Source organism: Schistocerca americana, chromosome 4, assembly GCF_021461395.2.
Source record: "Schistocerca americana isolate TAMUIC-IGC-003095 chromosome 4, iqSchAmer2.1, whole genome shotgun sequence".
Classification (NCBI taxonomy): domain Eukaryota; kingdom Metazoa; phylum Arthropoda; class Insecta; order Orthoptera; family Acrididae; genus Schistocerca; species Schistocerca americana.
The window spans coordinates 692,087,870-692,111,697 of NC_060122.1; the positions used below are offsets into that span (position 1 = coordinate 692,087,870).

General features: G+C 42.8%; 1 protein-coding gene across 1 annotated transcript in view; it reads right to left on the minus strand.

Annotated features, from left to right (window-relative positions):
- Window positions 1-23,828, minus strand: part of LOC124612607 (dnaJ homolog subfamily C member 22) — a 62,906-nt gene that overhangs the window by 10,235 nt on the left and 28,843 nt on the right. Inside the window, exon 4 of the mRNA XM_047140900.1 lies at window positions 22,490-22,757. Within this exon, the coding sequence (XP_046996856.1) occupies window positions 22,490-22,757 (268 nt within the window). The remainder of the gene's footprint in view (window positions 1-22,489; window positions 22,758-23,828) is intronic.

Below are 23,828 nucleotides of genomic sequence, written 5' to 3' on the forward strand. Positions count from 1 at the left end.
AATTCCTGTTTGTTAAAGGTCAATTTGGTCAAACTAGGGCCGTTAGTGAAAAACAAAAGTCCGGAATAATTTTTTTTAACAATGAACCCATCATCACCCCACATTTATATTTTGCCATGTGATTTACAATAGTATGAAGTAGTTATGGAAATATTTTGAAAATTTTCAATGATGTACTTTTTGTAAAAAAATTAAATCAAAATATTAATTAGTATTTTGAAAAAGGTTATTAATTAGAAGCTATGTTTTGTTGTATATCCCTGGAAAGAGCATGCAAAATGACACCTTTCCCAGTTCTCTAGCTCAATTAGGGCAGCTCCTAGGACAATTTAAAAGAAGTCCATTCACACATTTTTGACTGGTTTTTGAAAAGTTTACATAGCCATATTTCAGGAATGGTTTGAGATAAAAAAATTGAAATTTGGTATTTTTCTTAGTCTCAGTGCCCACTATAAGTATATCAACTTTCAGCAAAATCTAAGAGGGTGAGGTAAAATAGGTGTGTTGATTTGACATAGAGTGACTCTCCTGGAAATAAAGTCTTTCATAGCTACACTGTTTCTATATTTGTTAAGTACTAGAGGATATAAAATGTAGGCTGGCAATGGCAAGGAAAGCGTTTCTGAAGAAGAGAAATTTGTTAACATCCAGTATTGATTTAAGTGTCAGGAAGTCATTTCTGAAAGTATTCGTATGGAGTGTAGCCATGTATGGAAGTGAAACATGGACGATAAATAGTTTGGACAAGAAGAGAATAGAAGCTTTCGAAATGTGGTGCTACAGAAGAATGCTGAAGATTAGATGGGTAGATCACATAACTAATGATGAAGTATTGAATAGGATTGGGGAGAAGAGAAGTTTGTGGCACAACTTGACCAGAAGAAGGGATCGGTTGGTAGGACATGTTCTGAGGCATCAAGGGATCACCAATTTAGTATTGGAGGGCAGCGTGGAGGGTAAAAATCATAGAGGGAGACCAAGAGATGAATACACTAAGCAGATTCAGAAGGATGTAGGTTGCAGTAGGTACTGGGAGATGAAAAAGCTTGCACAGGATAGAGTAGCATGGAGAGCTGCATCAAACCAGTCTCAGGACTGAAGACCACAACAACAACAACAACAACTAGTTTCCAGGCCAAAGCTTCGTTTCCAAGCACTCAAACATTCAGAAGTTGTCAAAAAGTTTTATTCATGGAGAAAAAATATAAGCTCTAACACTTTCGAGACGAGCGACGTAACTCCTACGTCGGTCCGACAGTACCCCAAAAAGACGATCGACGTAGGTCCTACGTCGGCCGACTATCAGCGATGTTAACGACTCGCAGCGCATGACTTTCATATTCTGTAGGTTTAAAAGTACTGTCTGGTTATCCTAGTACCAAGAAAAAATTATAGATGGCAGCATATGTCACTGTTGGAGGTGCTACAGGAGTATATTTTTTGAGTCATTTGCTTTGCCACGCTCACGCTCGACTTACAACAGGCGCGCGGCAGTTTGAAACTTTAGATTGTTGTCGGCTGATAGCTTTGCGCTTTATTTTTCGTCATGGCCTTGCGAGATGAAGAAATAGAGTTTTTATTGAACAATAGTGGTTCAGAATTAGATGAAGAAATTGCAGATTTTTACATTAGTGATGGTAAGCTATTTTTTGTCCGAATTTTCCGTAATTTTGTTGTTTGATTCCTGGTCAGAAAAAAAATAATTTTTACAAATTTCCTTACAGATGAAAACGATCCCTCTGACGGTGAACCATCAGGAAGACCTGATGATGAGGCTATTGACATCGTTGTACAACAAACACAACTGGTCATTGCAATTTGCCATATTCTTCTGGCCAGTGGACAGATGACAATACAACCACTCCCCAGCTTCCTGTTTTTTCTGAATCCTGTGGAATTCAAGATGGGATTGACCAACATTCTTCAGTGTTTTATTGTTTCACGTACTTTTTCGATGAAGAACTGGTGACACTGATCAAATGAGAGACAAACCTCTACACTAGAATGGCAATAGAGACACTAAGTGCTACAGAAAAACTGAAGCCTCAGTCAGTGTGGCGTAAGTGGACAACAGTGAAACTCAGTGAAGTGTATAAATTTTTTGGTATTATTTTGCATATGTGCCTAGTCAAGAAACCAAAACTGTCTGACTACTGGTCAACAAATCCAGTGTTGCAGTCCTCATTTACGGCAAAGTGTCTGCCAAGAGATAGATTTTTGTCAATTCTACGAATGTTACATCTCGTAGATAACGCAACATATATTCCTAAAAACCAGGTAGGTCACAATCCTATTCATAAGGCAAGACCTATATTCGACAGATGCGTGACCCAAAGTGGAAAGGCTTACAAGCCAGGCGAAAATATTAGTATAGATGAAGGAATTTGCCCTTTCCGTGGTAGACTGAGTTTTAGAGAGTATATGAAAAATAAGCCTAATAAATATGGCGTAAAATTTTTTACGCCATGTGAAAGTGAAAGTGGGTACGTCCTGAACTGTGAAATTTATTCTGGGAAACAGTCTAATGCCGATAACAGCATTTTACACATTGTAGACAGATTGTGTCATTCGTTTAATAATAAAGGTCACACATTATACATGGACCGACTTTACACCAGCCCTGATTTACTGGATTATTTGTGGGGGAAAAGAACTAAGGCAGTTGGTACTGTGCAGAAAAATAGAAAAGGACTACCAAGGGATCTTGCTGGCCAGAAATTGGAAAAGAAAAAAAAAAAAGAAAATTGAACTTCCATTTAACAGACGAGATCACTTACTGTTTGTAAAATGGAAGGACAACAGAGACGTTTTTCTTTTGACAACAAAGCATAAAATGACTGCAACAAATGTCAGTGTAACAATTAACTTTGGAATGGTTGAAAAAATGAAGCCAGACTGTGTTTTGGACTACGATAGTAAAAATGCTGATGTGGGTCATAGCGACCAGCTAATGGCGTACTATCCTTTTGAACGAAAACAAATAAAGTGGTGGAAAAAAGTTTTCTTTCACATTTTCATGCTCATGACTGTAAATTCATACATTTTGTACAAAACGCCGGGAAATACAAGCAAACATCTGGTTGAATACATTACAAGCAAACATCTGGTTGAATACATTACAAGCAAACATCTGGTTGAATACATTACAGAGTTAGCAGAGAACTTGGTTCGCAAAGGTGGCCTCTTAGACTCGTGCACTTCTCAGAATAGTTCACCCATCAACAGACTAAGCGGAAAACATTTTCCAAAATTAATTCCACCCACAAAATGTCTAAGTAGCCTTAGAGAAGGTGTAAAGTATGCGCAGAAACAAGCAAGGCCAGATGTGGTAAAGTTTCAAGGAAAGATACGCGATATTATTGTGAAACCTGTGACGTAGGGCTTTGTTTTCCAAAATGTTTCGAAATATTTTATACAAAAGCCAATGTAACTGTGTGATATTAGTAAAATAAAAGTTTATATTTCAACAGTTATTCATTTAAAACTAACAACTTCAATCCTATGTCCCTTAGAGGCCCTAAAACCTAAAAAAAAAATTTTTTTTCACTGTGAAAACAGCATACACTCAAATTAATATACAGCCCTTGTCACTAATATAAATGTTTATTTCTTTGCAGTACTCTCAAGGGAATGGACGTAGTTTTTAAATGCAAAAGACAATAACTTTTCTGTGGTACAGAATCTGCTGTAGAAAATTCAGAGAAACTGTGAAATCGCTCAGTACCAGCCGGTTGAGCATCCACACTCACACTCCAGTCCTCAAAGTGTTAAAAATTCTTCAACTGAAGCTTGTTCTCGATGACTGAGAAACCTCAAACAGGAAAAGATAATATTAGAAGAGATGAGTGTAACCGTAGTTGGAAAGTGAGGGAGGTGGTGGTGGTAGTGGTGGTGGTAGTAGTAGTAGTAGTAGTAGTAGTAGAGGTCAAGTCTATAGATGGCACTTGCACTATGTAATTAGCTACAGTTCACTGTAAGTATATTTCTACAGCAGATGGAAGATTGGTTAGCTGGTTTAAAGGCGGGAGAAGGGACCAAACTACGAGGTCCTAATAAAACAATGCCACAAGTGTGAGAATAACATAGACTAAACATGTAACACAAAACGGAAAGAAAGGAAAAGCCACAAGAATGAAGAGAAGGCAACAAACACTAAAAGGAACAAAAGAGGAGAAGAAAACAACATAGAGACGCTAGAAACAGAAGAGAGTAAAACATGAAAGCAGATTACAGTGGCTGGCCAACCACGAGAATAAAAAGGGAAAGCCAGCCACTCTGCTACACATTAAAACCCCCACCCTAAAAGCACTCGGGTGGATGACACAGAGGGACAAAGGACATGCACTAAAACCTACATAGAAGTATAAAACCCACTCTCATGGATAAAACTTAAAACTAAAGCTGCTGTGCAGGCACTGTTGCCCAACACCGAAGGCAGGGTGCTTGGAAAGTTAAAAGTCTGCCGCAGAACGGCTAAAAGTGGGCAGTCCGGCAAGAGGTGGACGACTGTCATTTGGAAGCCACAGCGACACTGAGGTGGGTTCTCGCGATGGGGTAGGTAACCATGCGTTAGCCACGTATGGCCAATGCGGAGCCGGCAGAGGACAACTGATTCCCTGCAAGAGGTCTGCATGGAAGACTTTCACACATTCATAGTCTCCTTAATGACACATAGTTTGTTGTGCGTGCTGTTACGCCATCCCGTCTCCCAAAGCCGGAAAACCCTGCGGTGTAAGACAGAATGCAGGTCAGTTTCGGAGAAGCGGTTTCCGTGTCACCTGTTTGGCCAGCCTGCCAGCAAGTTCGTTGCCGGGGATTCCATGCCCTGGGGTCCACACAAACACCACGGAACGGCGGGACTGTTCCAGGGCATAGATGGACTCCTGAATGGATGCTAACACAGTGTGGCGAGGATAGCACTGGTAGCTTGTAGGCTGCTCAATGAGTCACTACACAGGAGAAATGACTCGCCACGGCATGAGCGGATGTACTCAATAGCACGAGATATGGCCGCCAGCTCTGCAGTGAAAACACTGCAGCCAACTGGCAAGGAGTGCTGCTCAATATGTCTTCCATGAACATATGCAAAGCCTACATGACCATCAGCCATTGAGCCGTTGGTGTAAACCACTTCAGAGCCCCGGAACACGTCAAGAATTGAAAGGAAGTGACAGCGGAGAGCGGCGGGGTTAATGGAGAGAGTCCTTAGGGCAAAGCAAAAGGTCCAGACAAAACTGCGGCTGAGGCGTACACCATGAAGGCGAACGTGAACGGACCGCAAGTAGAGGTAGTAAAGGGAAGGACTCCAGTTCAGAGAGAGGGGACCGCACGTGAAATGCAATCGTTTGCCCCGATCTGGGCTGCAGAGACTGCCGCGGGTGGGAAAAGGAGACAGTAATTCGGATACTCAGGGTAACTATGACTGTGTGCTGCGTAACGATTGGCACCCCAATTGGTGTTACTCAAGCGATGGAGGACATTGAGGTGCTGCCAGCACTTCTGCTTAAGCTGACAACCGTGACTTAGGAAACAGTAAAAAACCGAAATTGAAAACCAGCAGCAATGGGAACAAAGTCATAAAATTGGAGAAACTAAAAGCAGAAGGAAGGCTTAAAAATCCACAACAGAAAGGGGTTGGTTGTCCCCAAAAAAAGCTTCAAATGACTGAAGTCATTTCACTGGCACTAATAAACTGGAGAATGCGGTCGGCTGAGCGCGTATCATCTGCTAAAATCGACGATAGATCAGGCGATAGCTGTAGACGGGAGCGTAACGGATTAAAATAGGGGCACTCAATTAAAAGGTGTCTTACCGTCCACAGCTGAGAGCAGTGGGGACAGAGTGGGGGAGGATCGCCGCTTAAATGATGTCAATGGCTAAAAAGACAGTGCCCTATCCAGAGTCTAGTTAAAATTACCTCCTCCCGACGACGCGTTCGGGAGGAAGAGGTCCAAGCACAAGGAAGAGCTTTCACGTCCCGCAATTTACTATGGGGAAGTGTTGACCAATGCGCGTGCCATAAATGAACAACACGACGACATAAAACGCTCCGTAGATCGGCGAAAGGAATCGATTGAATAGCTGGCCGAAGAAGAGAGACTGCAGCCTTGGCTGCAATATCGGCCGCCTCATTTCCACAGATACCAACATGTCCCGGGAGCCAGAGGAACGCCACCGAGACGCCCCCCAGGTGGAGCAAGCGCAGACAGTCCTGAATCCGGTGGACCAGAGGGTGCACAGGATAAAGAGCTTGGACACTGAGGAGAGAGCTGAGAGAATCTGAGCAGATAACGTACTGTATCCGCTGATGGCGGCGGATGTAGTGGACAGCCTGGAGAACAGCGTAAAGCTCCGCAGTATAAACCGAACGCTGGTCGGGAAGCCGAAAGTGATTTGGGGTGTCGCCAACAATATAGGCACTCCCTACACCTAACGATGTTTTCGAGCCGTCGGTGTAAATAAATGTGGCGTCCGGCATTTGTGCACATAGAGCAGCAAATGCCCGACGATAAACAAGTGTAGGGGTACCATCCTTGGGAAATCGACAAAGGTCACGGAGCAGGCAGATCCGGGGACGGAGCCAAAGCGGTGCTGTACCCCAAGTTGTCAAGAAGGTTCTAGGAAAGCGGAAGGAAAGAGAATGGAGCAGTTGACGGAAGCGGACTCCCGGGGGTAGTAGGGAGGAGGAGCGGCCTGCATACCCTACATCAAAGGAGGCGTCGAAAAAAAGGTCATGGGCCGGATTAACAGGCATGGAAGACAGATGGCTAGCATAACGACTCAGAAGGACTGCTCGCCGATTGGACAGCGGAGGTTCAGCAGTCTCAGCATAAAGGCTTTCCACAGGGCTAGTGTAAAAAGCTCCAGACACTAAACGTAATCCACGGTGGTGGATAGAGTCAAGACGCCGAAGAATAGATGGCTGAGCAGAGGAGTAGACTATGCTTCCATAATCCAATTTCGAGCGCACTAAGGCGCAATAGAGGTGGAGAAGGACCACTCGGTCCGCTCCCCAGGAGGTACCATTCAGGACACGGAGGGTGTTAAGGGATCGCAGACAGCGAGCCGAAAGATAGGAAACGTGGGAGTGTGTATCATCAAGGGCGAACCATTCGAAGCGCCGAGCTAGCGAAACAGTACCGACCGCACGGTCCAAATGAGATAAATTTGTCGTGGAGGCAGATAAAAATGTAGGGACCCAGTGCCCAGTGTTGAGGCAAACTAGATCCGCTTGGTGGAAGACGTCTAGCAATAGTGAGCCACGTGGACAAGGATGTGGAGATCCCCAAAGCGGGTGGTGGGCATTGAAGTCCCCAACCAGCAAATAGGGGGGTGGAAGCTGACCAAGAAGATGAAGGAGATCAGCTCGTGCCATTGGTGTGGACGATGGAATGTATACAGTACAAAGAGAGAACGTGTATCCGGCAAGGGAAAGACGGACGGCGACAGCTTGGAAGGAAGTGTTTAAATGAATTGGGTAATAATGGAGAGTTTCATGGAGAAGAATCATCAGTCCTCCATGTGCTGGAGTGCCTTCAACAGAGGGGAGATCATATCGGACAGACTGAAAATGAGGGAGAACGAAGCGGTCATGGGGACGCAGCTTTGTTTTCTGAAGACAGAAGATGACCGGCGAGTAGGATTGTAAGAGGATCGACAATTCATCCCGATTGGCTCGAATACCACGGATATTCCAGTGGATAATGGACATAGGGTGAACAGAAAATGGACGAATGTGACCAAGGGTGCTGTCAACTCAACGACTGCTCAGAGCTTGCGACTGACAGCATGGAATGGTATTCAGCTGAAGGCAGAAGATCCTGATCCATAGGTTGGTCAGGAGCAGCTCCTGCCACCAGTGATCGGCCGGTTGACCGGCCACCAGCAGGGCGCCTCGGCGACACAGAAGACGGCCGAGGGCGATTTCCGCCAGGTGGTGCTGTAGATGGGACACGCCTTGGCGGAGAAGGAGAGGAACTGGGTTTCTTTGTAGCCTTCTTGGAAGTATGATGTTTAGATGAAGGAGAAACCGATGGTTGGGAAGTTGCGGTATGTAAAAACTCTTCACGAGTATGCTCTTTTTTCGAAGTCTTGGTGTCTGACTTTTGGGCTCGAGATTTAGCAGAACCCGACGAAGGGTGAGCCATAGAGTGGGCAGGCGAAAGTGGTGAGGTCGAACGGGCGATCTTTGCGCTGGCCGATCTGACGACCGTGGCACTAAAGGTGAGGTCGCAAGTCTGCGTGGCCGCCTCCTTTGTTGGCCGAGGAGAAGCAAGGACAGTGCTGTATTTTCCTGTCTGAGGCACGGCGGGCTGTCGACTGGAGAATAATTTTCGAGCAGCAAAGGTCGACACCTTTTCTTTCACTCTTCTTTCCTGGATGAGCTTTTTGTCCTTAAAAACGGGGCAATCTCGAGAGGAAGCAGTGTGGTCACCCATACAGTTGATGCAGCGAGGGGATGGAGGTGGACAAGCACCCTCATGGGCATCCTTGCCACACGTAACACATTTGGCCGGACTGGAACAGGACTGGCTGGTGTGATTGAACCGCTGACATCGATAGCAACGCGTAGGGTTTGGGACGTAAGGGCGAACGGAAATTATCTCATAGCCTGCTTTGATTTTCGATGGGAGTTGAACTTTGTCAAATGTCAAGAAGACAGTGCGGGTTGGAATGATGTTCGTGTCAACCCTTTTCATAACTCTATGAACAGCCGTTACGCCCTGGTCAGACAGGTAGTGCTGAATTTCTTCGTCAGACAATCCATCGAGGGAGCGTGTATAAACGACTCCACGCGAGGAATTTAAGGTACGGTGCGGTTCCACCTAGACAGGGAAGGTGTGGAGCAGAGAAGTACGCAGCAATTTTTGTGCCTGGAGGGCACTGACTGTTTCTAACAACAGGGTGCCATTCCGTAATCTGAAACAAGACTTTACAGGACCTGCAATTGCGTCGACACCTTTCTGAATAATGAAAGGGTTGACCGTGGAGAAGTCGTGACCTTCGTCAGACCGAGAAACAACAAGGAACTGTGGCAACGATGGAAGAACTGACTGTGGCTGAGACTCAGTGAACTTACATTTGTGAGCGGACATAGTGGAAGGTGAGGAAACCATTGCAGAAGAATCCCCCATGATTACCGGCGTCTCCGATGGTGCGCTCCTCCCTTGTGGGGGCCCTCACTGAGGGCACTCCCGCCTTAGGTGATTGTTCACACCTCAGGTCACACCTCCCGACAAACGGACGGAGGGACCAATCGGCACTTTCGGAAGGTATCAGCTCGGGTAATCACCCCTCCCTGGGCCTGGCCGTTACCAGGGGGTACGTACGTGTCCTACCTGTCTACCCGGGGCGGGGAATTACGCGTTACCCTGTCACCGGCTAAGCATGGAAGTGCGTGGGTCGGCCTTCAGACACGCACAGGGAGGAAAAAACAGGAAGGGAAAGGAAAGAAGAGGGGTCTCAAACGCCGCAGCGGAGAAAAGGGGAAAAAGAAGAGGGAAGGAAAAGAGAAGGACAGAGGAAGGACGAAGACTTGCAAGTGTAGAAAGCAAGGAATTTGTAACAGTTTCGAGCATCTGTCTCCGGACGTAGGCACAAACCATACTCCCAGAGGGGGAGAAAGGGAAGGAAAGAGCCAGAGGTGAGGGAGGGGTCGAAGATGGGGGACAGGGAAGGATGCGGAAAGGAAAGGTATGCAGCCCAGAAAGGAAGGAGGGCCACATTAGCTCGGGGACCCGTGCTTGCTACGCACGTGTCCACAAAAGAGTTGTGGACCCCCTGGGGGGGCTGACAAAGATGAGGGAGCCAAGTCAATGGAGCATCGAAAACCAGTCTTAGGAATTGATATGTCTCCACTGCAGTGAGTGGATCGTCATCAAGGCAAAGTGCGGGTTCCGGATGAAGGGTACAACGCCGGCAGAACTGCACGACACACGACTTTGTGGCTGAAAACTGGAAGCCATGGGCTAGAGCCCATGACTGTGCCTTGTGGATGGCTCCCTGGAGGTGCCACTCAACAACAGTACTGGAGCAGCAGTACGAAATGCAGAAGTCATCTGTATACAGAGAAGGTGAGACAGAGGGCCTGACAGCTGCTGCTAGACGGTTAATGGCCACTAAAAATAAAGAGACACTTAATACAGAGCTCTGTGGGACTCCATTTTCCTAGATATGGATGGAACTATGGGAGTCGACAACTTGGACAAAGAAAGTACGGAGCGACAGGAAGTTCTGGATAAAAACTGGGAGTGGTCCCCACAGACCCCACTCATACAATGTGGCAAGGATATGATGTCGCCATGTCATATCGTATGCTTTACATAAGTAAAAAAAACGGCAATCAGGTGTTGCCATCTGGATAAGGCTGTTCGGGTGGCAGACTCGATGGACACAAGATTATCAGTGGTGCTGGCTGTGGATGCGATCAGGCCCAGGAGCTGTGTCGGCGCAATGTGTAAGGACACCGAGGAGCTCCCACTCTGTAAATGGGGCGTTATAGGATTCACTGCAGCATGTAGTGAATGAGAGGACGTTCCCTTCCAGCCACCGTTTGAGTGTGTGAAAGGCTGGGGGTAATTCTCCGTCGCAGAGGCTCGAGCAAAGTGCTCGGCAATTGCATTTGCATCGGTACATAACTCACCATTTATGGTAACACCGGAGACAGCTGTTGGGGCCTGGTACGCGAAAAGACGTTTGATCTTTGCCCAGACTTGGGAAGGTGATGTTTGGCACCAAATGGTGGAAACATATCTGTCCCAACACTCCCCCTTCCGTTGTTTGATAAGATAGTGAACATGGGCAAGGAGCCATTTAAAGGCTATGAGGTGCTCCAGGGAAGGGTGGCGCTTATGCCACTGTAGAGCTTGCTGACACTCCTTAATTCCTTCAGCGACTTCTGGCGACCGTCAAGGGACTGCCTTACGCCTCGGGCACCCTAAAGAGCGAGGGATCACGTTTTCTGCTGCAGAAACAATTATGCTAGTCACCTGCTCAACCATCACATCGGAGATTCAGCGGTGACAGGAGAGGTGAAAGTTCCCCAGTCTGCCTTGTTCAAAGCCCATCTGGGCAGGCATCTGTGTGCCTGACGCTGGGGCAGTGACAGGAAGATGGGGAAGTGGTCACTACCACACAGGTCGTCGTATGCTCTCCAGTGGATAGATGGGAGAAGTCCTGGGATGTAAACTGATAAATCAAAGGCCGAGTAACTACCATGAGCCACACTGAAATGTGTGGCGGCCCCAGTATTTAAGAGACAGAGGTTGAATTGCGACAGTAAAGTTTCGACATCTCTGCCAAGGCCAGTACGCATGGTACCTCCCCACAAGGGGTTACGGGCATTAAAATCTCCCAGAAGTAGGAAAGGCTTAGGGAGTTGATCAATAAGTGCAGCTAATACATTCAGGGGCACTGCACCATCTAGAGGAAGATATACATTGCAGACTGTTATTTCCTGCATCGTCCTTATTCTGACAGCCACAGCTTCAAGAGGGGTTTGAAGAGGCACATATTCACCACAGACCAAGTTTAGGACATAAATGCAAACTCCACACGACACTCGATTATAGTCACTATGGTTCCTGTAATATCCCTTATAGCCGCAGAGGGCAGGGGTCCGCATTGCTGGGAACCAGGTTTCCTGGAGCGCAATGCAGATAGCACGTGCCATAGCTCAGCCAGGCAGTGGAAAAAACTGCCGCAATTCCACTGGAGGATGACATCGTGAGATTGGGAAGGCATGGAACATTCAATGAGGCAGTTTACGCTTCAGAGTCACCTGCTGCCACCGAGTTATTGCCTGAGCAGTCTATATCCATTGTGTCTGAGGGTCTGGCGAGATCTAGGTCCTCAGTGGACGCCAAAATCTCCACCCCATCCTCAGCCGCAGAGCATCTAGGTAGCAGTGGTGTGGGTGCCACTGCAATTTCCTTGGTCTTAGAGGTTTTCTTTTTGGATTTCTCTTGCTGCTCCTGGGCTTCCCTGGCTGGGAGGACTTCACTCACTCATTCTCCGGGACTGAGGATGAGCGCGAAGCCCTACGACCAGCTGCTTTTGGGCTCTTCAGCCACTGGTGGGTGTCGTCTTTCCCACTAGAAGAAACCTGGGAAGAGAGGACCCCTTCCTAGCGAGAGAAGCCGAAGAAGACTTATGCTTCTCCGGATTGGAAGTGGGGACGGACGTCCCCGATGGTTGGGGTGGGGGTGGTTGTTCCCAAAGTAGGTGGTGCAGGAGCAACCAGGAGGGAAATGCCCCCTACCATCAAGGGGGCATGTTTAGTCTTCCGGCTCTGAGAGGTGACATCCGTTGGCAGAGATAATGGTACCAGAACTGTTGTAGCGGCGGCGTGAGAGAATGTCATATGTACAGGATGCAGGCATTCAAATTTTCTCTTAGCCTCAGTGTCGGTCAGTCTGTCCAGTGTCTTTTACTCCATGATTTTCCTTCCTTTCTGGAGAATCCTGCAGTCAGGCGAGCAAGGCAAATGGTGCTCTCCACAGTTGACACAATGGGAGTTGGGGCACATGGAGTATTGGGATGTGATGGGCGTCCGCAATCTTGGCATGTGACGCTGGAAGTACAGCGGTAAGACACATGGCCGAACTTCCAGCACTTAAAGCACTGCATTGGGGAAGGGATATAGGGCTTTACATCACACAGGTAGACCATCACCTTGACCTTCTCGGGTAATGTATCACCCTCAAAGGCCAAGATGAAGGCACCGGTGGCAAACTGATTATCCTTCGGACCCCGGTGGACACACCAGACGAAATGTACACCTCGCTGCTCTAAATTGGCGCACAGCTCATTGTCGGACTGCAAATGAAGATCTCTGAAATATGGTACTCTGGACCATACTTAAGTTCTTATGGGGCATGATGGTTACAGAAACATCCCGCAGCTTGTCACAAGTGAGTAACTCCCATGACAGAGAGGATGCTGTTTTGATCAAGACTGACACAGATCTCATTTTGGACAAGCCCTCCTCCTCCCCGAACTTGTCCTCTAAATGCTCAACAAAAAACTGAGGCTTCATCGCCATGAAAGACTCCCCATCAGCTCTCGAACACACAAGGTACCGGAGTGAATAAGATCCGCTGCCATCCTTAGCCTGACGTTCCTCCCATAGTGTGGCCTGGAAGGGGAACGATTTGAGGTCGTACTTCTATGCATTGAATTGAGCTTGTGATTGCTTAGAGACCGCTGGTGTTTTACCACCAGCAAGAGATGATGGACTACGCTTCATCACACGTCACCACCCTGATGCCACCCACTCCAACCAGGGGCCCTCCCCATGGGCACCACCCAGCCGCAGCAAAGGCCACCTGGCAGGATGGTCATTGCCGGGAGTCCTGATGCGCCAGGGAGATGGGCATCTACCCATTCGTACAAGTGGGGAAATAATGGCACAGGCATCAGCACAGTGAACCCTGTGTGGTCAGTGGGCTACAACCAATAGGGTACATGGCGACCCCACCACAGCAGACTGGCTACCGTGCTGGGTATCAAGTGCAAAGAAGTCCATGGTCATTGTCGACGTAGAAGTCGAAACTGCAAGGTGCATGGTGGAAAATTCACCCAGGAAGGTGTCCTTGCCCAAGAGATGGAGAATGGGCAGGACTGCAATGCAACGACGAGAAAGTTGGCTAAAGAACTCGATGCACAATGGACACGATGCACCTTGTAAAGGCGTCCTTCCCCATTTGGCTCGCTCTTCGGAAAAATTTTGTAGAATGGAGGTCAAACCCTACAAGGGACCATCACATAAAGGCCGAAACGTGCGAAACTGCTTTTAGTCACCACATACGACAGGCAGGAATACCTCGGGCCTATTCTAACCCACGGACCCGCAGGGGGGAGAAGGGGGACGGCAGCAGATGGAAGAGTAGAACACAATAGAAAAATATCTCTTCTGACAATGTGTGGCAAAATAGATTTTGATGCAGCAGATCTTATCAAAACACTTATTTCAGCTGAAGCTAATGTTCCTTATACAGAACATAAGTAAAATGACCTTCAAAGGACAGGGATATTTTTCCATTTACACATTAATTTGATAGCTTACCACAAATATTTAAATGTATAACTTACTGAAGAGTATAACATAATTCCACAGCTACTGTAGCCAGCATAATCCAAAACAAAAACAGTTTGCAACTCCTATCCGAACACAGATCATGTTAGTGCTCTAGAGCTGTGCCAGAGAATCATATGACACACTACTCAAGTTACATGATATAGTGTGAAGTATCTCAACTGGTTATGATAAAGATTCATCTACGATGCGGAAATAACGCCACTTGAAGGTCCTCTTAATTTCAACTTTGTATACAGCTATACATCTTATTACTGGACCAATAAAAAAGAATAAACATAAAAATTAAAAAAAAAACACTAAGAAATCAAAAACACTTTACAATACTACTCAAAAGCATACTTCCTTACAAAAATTTGAAGTACTAAGCATACTTCCTGATAAAAAGGTGAAGCACTAAGAAGACATTGTTGTATGTCAATGTAACTTTGTACATATACACAAACACATTGGCGGGTATGTGAATGATTATAGAGTTAAAAATCACTGTGACAGGTGGGGCAGCCACCAGAGTGTGTCAGTGTTTTTCATGTTAGTGTTGTTACCAGGCCTGTCTGACTGAGTACATAAGGGGCCAAGTAAAGTGTCAGATGTTGAGTGATCTCTGAAAGACACAGAGAGAGTGCTCATGTGAGACAGCTTTATCAGCACCTGACAGGTGTTTGAAAGGGGTCTCATTGTGGACCTCAGTGCTCACAGCTCACATCTAGCAATATACAGTTTTGGGGACATTTGGATGAATGTTGGACTGCATAGGAACATCGTTGTCAAGGTAGTGGTCGGCCACATTTGATCACCACTAGGGAGGATCAACTTACTGTGCACCAGGCACATCATAACCACTTCGTATTTGCTCCTGCCATCCAACAACAAATAATGGACTTCCTGCAATATTTTGGCTCATGCTGCAACATTGGTCAGATACGAGCAGCAGCTGGACTAGGGACTTATCATCACATGTTTAGGCTGTCAACACAGGAACACAAACCACTCTGTTTGGAGTGTTGCAGTGACAGGGATATACGGACTGCTGATAAATGTCATTAAATAATGAACTGCACTTCTGCAATAACCCAGATGACCACCACTGGTGAGTATGGTGATGACCTGGAGGAAAGTTCAATCCTTCCAATGATTCGGAGAGGCACAGTGGTGTTAACCCTGGTATCATGGTAAGAGGAGCCATCAGATACTGGATTATGGATGGCACTGATTGAGGGAACTCTGACTGCACAATGTTCATAGCATGTAGGCTTTCACGGCCGGCGTCTTCAGTAATTAAAACTTCCGGGCTAAGAGGCCATGGTCCAATAGTAGAAATACTTCTCCCTGAAGTTTCGTTGCCAGCTGCGGGCAACATCATCTGAGGTGAGTCTACGACTGGCTGGCAAGGAGACAGATCGAGCACTCCATCCCAGAAGAAAAATGTCCGAAAACGTCCAACAACCACCACCATCGGTGGGGAAAGTTTTTCTTCCATTCATCCACAATATTAGAGACCATATCGGGAAAGTGCTGGCCAAGTTCAGAGTTGAAACAATCTTCAGACCCACCAAGAAGATTGGTGAGTGCTTAAGATCGGCGAAAGATGCACGACACCCTTTAGCTACTCCTGGTGTGTATAAGATTCCGTGTAGTTGTGGGAAGGTTTACATTGGAACCACAAAAAGAAGTATCAATACTCGCCTAACTGAACATAAATAGAACTGTCGACTGGGACACATGGACAAATCGACTGTAGCCGAACATGTTTTTGAAGCGGGTGACCATGAAATAAAATTTAGTGAGACGAGCGTGCTAGCTACGACATCGCATTATTATGCACGTATGTACTGAGAGGCTGTAGAGATTTTTAAACACCACAATAATTTTAACAGGAAAGAAGAAGGCTTGAAGTTAGATAAGATATGGCGATCGATTCTGTACCAAAGATGTGACAATCGATTACCTTCGATTGAGAGTAATGACGCCACCCAGAGATAGTTTTACTGTTGACAACACGTGACGAGTGGTGGCGCCCTCTAGGCGCTCTATATAAACACGACCTCCACGGCCTAGCAGCCAGTCATAGACTCACCTCAGATGATGTTGCCCGCAGCTGGCAACGAAACGTCAGGGAGAAGTATTTCTACTATTGGACCACGGCCTCTTAGCCCGGAAGTTTTAATTACTGCACAATGTTCGTTACGGATATTCTGCATCCTCTTGTATTACCTCTCTTGCAACAGCAATGTGCCATATTTCAACAGGATAACACTCATCCAAATGGCACACGTCTATGAGCTGTCTGCATAGAGGTACTCCAATGTCCAACAAAATCCTAGATCAAGCATGGAGCCAGTTGGGACATCAACTCTGACCATGTTTCAGTATGTGGGATACAGGACATCAAGGACCATTTACAACAGTAGTGGTCCAGCTCCCTCAAAACATAACAGCTTTACGACATCCTTCCCAAACAAGTCAGTGCATGCATCCAGGCCATAGGGGATGTAACACTGTATTGATAAAGGGGCTCATAATGCCAACTTATACTTAAATTCGGATCAATTTAGTAATCACTGTCATAAAATCACGTGACGTCTCAACCCGTCAGTGTAGATGAGAACAGGGATGTCAATGCTCTCAAAGTATTTCGACATTGAATGGAAAATACAAAATGATTTAAAGTGACACCTAACAGTATCAAAGATGGTATTACTGAAGTGGACAAGCCCATTTAGCTCTTATTTCCACAACAAATAGTAGTTTGTTATTTGTAACTGGATGAGTAAACTCAACTAATACTGAGGCATCATAAGTTAGGCCACTAGTCAATATTTTGGATTTCACTGATACAAATAGTGGAATGAACTGGCTGCAGTCCATTCCAGGGCTCTGGGACCACAGTTCACATGTTCCAAAGTAAAAATCTATATATAGACATGCCTCTCCCTATCACTTTTTAGGGATGTAAGGCCACATAAACGAAGAACAAATATATACTTTGAAGTACAATAAAGCTGCCTGGTGGCAAGCACTATTTTAATTTCTAATACTTTTAGCATAAAGATCGTCCTTTGCACATTAAATCGGTCTGAATGTACATGAACGCAGTAGCAACAATATCTGAGACAATTATTCCTTCCACAACTCATTCTGTGATCTTCGCAAAATAAAGTAGTTTTTATGAACTTTAGTATTATTGTGAAATGATGTGTTGAATGTCTCACCTTAAAAGAACTGTTGTAATGATTCCAAATTGGGTCTTCCATTTTGCAAGTCAGCAGTATTTCCAAAGTTACAGATAATTTAGTATTGTGATTAACATTTTATTAATTTTGATACACCTGATGCATTCAGGTTATAACGGCTGCATGTGTAAAACATTATATTGTGTTTCCTAACCTTAGTTGAATGAATTTCACTTCTGGAAACATTTTTAGTTCAATTTTAATACTGCAGAACATATCCACTTGTCAATACATGGTACAGTTCTGGAATTAGCAAAAGAGTGGGTTTCACAGGAAACCTATTATGGTATTTAGTTGATATAGATCCTCAGTTCATGGTAGAAGAATATGGAAATATAGATACCTTACTTGGATTCTAAAATACAATTTCAGAAGGATTGTTCGGTAATTACGGAATAAGCAAGCAATCACCAATGTTATGCTGCTGTTAAAAACATGTCTTACGTATAACAAAAATATAATTTGAGTAAATTCAAACGAAGTGGTCCAATAAATTAAGTTGGTTGCTAGACCATTTTTAAATATTTTAATTTTTTGTATGTGATTGCCCTATATTTGAGAAGTTCAAAACAGTTTCAAAAAATTACCTTGCACCTTTACTGGATGGCAGCCATTTTCATTTGCAGGCGCGTGATGATTTTTCAGCCTGGAGACATTAGCGAAATTCGAATATCTCTGCAATGGGTTAAGTTACAACATTGCAATTGACATTGTTTTTAGAAAAGTGTCCTCTACAACATTGTTTATTACACAAAATACCCTGAATTCAAAAATAACCAGTCAAAATGACCAAGTTTGGTATCCAAATTTTCAAAAATCCACTTTTTAGGCCCAAAAATAACAAACAAGGAGTGATTTATGAGAGTCTATTTTTTCCTATAGTTAGATATCATACACTACTAGACTCATAAAGAGCAAGAACACTTACAAATGTTTCCTTCATTTTTGAAATTTGAAAATTTTAATTTTTTGTAAAGTTTGAGGTTAGTTATCTCAGGTGGGACTGAATATAAAAATATGATTTTTGCACAATTTGTACACCTATATGATAGCAATGTACTGTAAAAATTTGAACACTGATATCTGACTGTGAACAAAGACACGAATTTATGAAAATGAGGAGATAATTCACATTACTCTACAACTGATCTTATGGCTGTTGCCTATTCATGTGTGATAATGGCAGCATATAATCAATTTTTATTGAAGTTAAGGTACTGAGTTATACACAAAAAGCGGAAATATCACTGAAATTAACATTTATATTATTTTGGCACACTTAAAATAAATATTTTCAGTTAACATCCTTCGAGATGTGACTGTTCGTAAACGTGGTGGTGAATGTTAAGAACACATTTCTTCATACAGCTTCTGTGATATAGAATAAGACCTCCCAATTGCTGTGGTAAGTTCAAGCACTGAAAGTTTCCTTAAAACATTTTTCATTGGTATCCGAATTTTATCACTAGTAGATTTCTTGAATGATGGTCTTGGGTCAGCAGGTTGGGAAAAATGCACAAAAACATCATTGTTTTCCAAACTTATTCTTTCAACCTCTGCGAGCCAACACTGTCCATCATACACACATGCCACTATGTCATTCAACGTTAAAGACGGAAATGTAATTTTACTGACACAATGATCCTCATAAATTTCGGTTTCTGATGTTACATAGCATCGAACTAAGTTTACTGCAATGCCAAAGAATTTGTAGAAATGCCTTGTTCCTTTTATTGCTATACAGTTTTCAAATCTGGTTTGAAGTGTTGTTTTCATATGCAGAACCACTTCTTTCTTGATCAGAAAATAGGTAATGCCTTTAATATTAACCTTGCAAAAGACATACATGCCCTGTACTGTGAGAATTTGGTCTGTGGTTGGTCTTTGTAGGCTGGCTTTACTTAATTCACATTTTGTTGTACCTCCTACTCCATTGCATGCATTTTTACCATGGCAAGATGCAAAAAAGTGCCATTCAGCCTCCAACCCATAGTCTACTTTGTGGTTGCACAGATTTGAAAAATTCTTTTTGTTCTTACACTGACTACCACTTCCATCTGAAAAGTATATTAGCTTCTCAACTTTTATGTAATTTATTACATACTTTTGAAACAAATGTACAGCCAAAGCGTTGTGCTGCAAGTAGTCGTTTAGAATGCAAACTTCATCTTTCTCATTTTTAAAGTAGAGAATAAATGGATGCACTGTTGCATGGTCATTGACCCAGTGGTACCCTCGTATTGCATCCTGAATCACAAATGTACAACTTTCTGCAATATCAGCTAGCACTATGCATTCAGTTTCATGAAGTCGTGCTTTTTGTCCTGCAAAAACTTATCATTTCTGCCCTGTCAGTTGTAACCCACTGTTTGAAGGTAATACTGTCTGGCATTTCCTAATAATTTTCATGAAACAATTCAATAATGGTTTCCTTACCAGGCCATTAATTACACAAACTCATCATGCAGTCATAACTGTTAGTGTCACAGATCATTAAATCTAGTAACTCTTTGTAGTTAAGATCACTGAGCTTTGCACCCACAGTCATCAGTTTGACATATTGATGATATAAACAAACAAATATGGAGAGTGTCCCTGAGGATCCAGCCAAAATACACCACTTAGGGCAGAGGTCACAAAATTTTGACCTTCCAATTTTGCATTCAGAATGACAATTTTTGAAAGCTACATCAAGTTCATTTAAATTTGACATAACTAGGTGTTTCTGCTTTGTTACTTTAACTCATTTATAACAACTCTTTTGCTATCTTTGCAACCTGAACACATTTTACTGTTTTCATCATCTTCAAAAAAACTGCTGGATCTTTTTAATTGTTTCTTCACTTATACCTAGGCCTACTCCTTTCTTCTTTCCTAAAACTGGAAGAATGTCTTGCTCTTTCACTAATTTTCGGGTTAGTTTAACCAAACAATGAGAAACGTTACATTCATGAACTATTTTTTTCTCTTGATCATGAGTCAGGGAGCAAACTTGAAATTTTAAGTTTTTCCTATTAGATGTCACTGAACATTTAATTTTTAATTTCTTTATTAAGCTGAAATATTCAGTGTCAGATGATGCTGGTGGTAGGTTCTCTTCTTCTTTAGAAACAATGTCGGCATCTGTATTATTAAAGTACGACTCCAAGTATTTTCTAATTTTGTCTGAAATTTGCTCTACCTTATTTTCAATAGCTGATTTTCTTTTTCTGCTATTTAATTTTATTATTTTCGAAGCAGGAGATATGTCTAACTTAGAACAAGCAAAATCCAATATGCTAATAGCTTCCTTATTAGGAATATAAATGTCATTAACAAGGTTACGTGATTCTGGTTCTGGATTCCCAACAAATACTTTTGAATAACAATTTGGGCACAGGGAATTTCCAGGAATCATTACGTTTCACTTGGGAAGCTGTTTCACTCTCACATACCAAGGACAAATGTTCAAGTTTTATTTCCCTCAAACCTTTAGGAACAGGTATTTTATGAACTTTAGTGGATCACAGCAATTTTACCAAAAATGTGGTTGTACTTCAGAATATATTTCTCCTCATGATACTCATACACTGATCTTACTGAAGAACTTACTCGAAATTTAAACAAAGTTTGTCTAACATCATCAAAGTCATTGACATTTTCATTTTTCAAATTTTTTGAAACTGAACCGGAAACTGTTTTGTGACACCCTACACTTGCTACGTGTCCAACAGAGCACTGTTCATCCATGTTATTGCATTACAGTTAATCTCTGAAAATTAATTACAAATTACACACATAACAAAGCACATAACACATTCTACACTCCGTAAGTATGTACATCTACTCTTACAGAGGTTTCACAACAGACTGACTACAACAATGTCACACCCAGCAATAATGTACTTCTTTATTGACAATAAACCTAAATGTAAATGGACATTTTTATTACCATAGAACAAAAGCAAAAGCTCCTATTGCATTATTAAAAATAAATAAACTAAATGAATATTGGATGATAGTGTTAACTAAATATATGTCACAATTAAATTTTACTACAATGAAACAATAAACCTTTTAAATAGGCAACAGCCATAAGATTAATTGCAGAGTAATGTGAATTATTTCTTAATTTTCAAAAAACAATATCTTTGTTCACAGTCTGATACCAAAGTTGAAATTTTTACAGTACGTTGCAATCATATAGGTGTACAAACTGTGCAAAAATCATATTTTTATATTCAGTCCCACTTGAGATAACTAACCCCAAACTTTAAAAAAAATGAAAATTTTCAAATTTCAAAAATTTATAAAAAATTAAGGAAACATTTGAAGGTGTTCTTGTTCTATATGAGGCTAGTAGTGTATGATATCTAGCTATAGGAAAAAATAGACTCTCATAAGTCACTACTTGTTTGTTATTTTTTGGGCCTAAAAAGTGGATTTTTGAAAATTTGGATACCGAACTTTGGAGGTCATTTTGACTGGTTATTTTTGAATTTAGGGTATTTTGTGTAATAGACAATGTTGTACAGGGCACTTCTCTAAAAACAATCATGCCAATTGCAATGTTCTAACTTAACCCAGTGCAGAGATATCAAATTTTCGCTAATGTCACCAGACTGAAAAATCATCCGGTGCCTACAAATAAAAATGGCCACCATCCAGTAAAGGTGCAAGATAAATAATTTTAATAAACTGTTTTGAACTTCTCAAATATAGAGCAATCACATAAATATAATATGACATTTAAATAAATATAAATAAAATATAGGGCAAATTAAAATATTTAAAAATGATCAAGCTACCACTACTGGACCACTTCATATAGACTGAGCCATTTATGCAATATCAGTTAGGGTTACAGTCAAAGAGTGTTGCAAGGTGATGCATCAACTTTGCTTGAATAATCAATAACCAGTTACATAAATGCTATCTCAAGTTCTACGACATTTTTAATGGTAGACAGACATATAAATGTCAACCCTAGTAGTCATGTAGTATTATACTAGCTCCTCATTTTTCTTAAAAAAAATGTTGAAGGACTTCACCACACTCACTCCAAACTAGAATCTTGAAACATATTTTTTGTAATTAAATTAGCAGCAACAATATCACTGGTAATTATGTTAACATCATAGTATTGTAACAAAAGAAGTCAAATATTTGAAGAAAATTTTACCTTGTAGGCATTTTGCTCCCCATGAGGATCTGACAAGTCAACAACCAATTTCCATGTCTCATACCATCCATGATGCTGAGCAAAGTTGTATGTGTCTTTTAATGACTGTTTTAGGTCGGTCCATAGTGGAGATGTAAAAAGATGATGCAAAGCTTCATGCACTCTAACTTCTTCACCATTACTGTCTGTGAGTTTAGCATTGAAGTATATGTAGCTACACCACAATGACATATACAGTGATAAACACAATGTGAACACTGTCAGCCGCCTGAGAAAATAGAAAAGAAAATTATTACCATGGTGGACACACACACACACACACACACAATTTTATTTCACTGTGGATGGAAATAAGTAAGAATACAAGAAAGCAATCAATAAGAGCTGATCACACAACAGCATTATCATGTATAAATTACTGAAAACGAATGAAATTAGGGCCTCGCATAAGAACATAAAATGATGTGCACACTGTTTAGGGTTTCTGACCAATATAACATGTCACTAGACATGAAAACATTCAGAGTGTTAACTGATGTAATTACAGTTATAGCTATCATGGTTAAAATATTATGATGGGCCAAAGCTAAGATTCAGCTTGTCATCTTGGAAAATCGGAATTTCTGCTGGTAACCTGTGTTTTATGTACACAATATTTCGATTACATAACTCGCCTCCTTCATCAGATGCTCCCCGAAGCTGAATCCAGTGTGTAACGGGTCCAGTATTTATGCCTATGTGGGACTACATGCTCAGTCATCAGTCTGCGCCACACAAGGCTCTCCATCCAACATATGTGCCAGTCATTAGCAGCAACGTAGCTGCTCAGACTGCTGTTTATTGTCAGTTAATAATTTTGTCATTTGACATATAATTCACAATGGAAATGGAGAAGTACGGACAAAAATTTCTCATGCTTAGATGTTCCTGTCCAGAGGAAGGCTGGTAGCACTTTTGATCATAGCACTTACCAAAAACCAATTCACACCAGTCTATATCTGTGAGCCAGTGGCTGCCACTATCCAGCCCAGAAGAATGGTGTGCTCAGAACTCTGGTTCATCGGGCACAAACTCTTTTGGTTCCAGACAACTTGATAATGGAGAAAGAACAACTGGAGTCTGTGTTCTACAGGAATGGATATTTTTCCAGAGATATTCAGGATGCTCTGCATCCTGCTTCTCTGGTAGAGGAGTCAGCAGCAGCACAAGAAGAAGGAAAGAAGGCTGCTTTTGCCATATACCAGACCAATATACGCCAAAATCAGCAGAATTCTTCTCAAATATAACCCCAAGAGTGTGTTCTGCTTACCAAATTAGATTGAAGCTCTGTCAGGGAGTG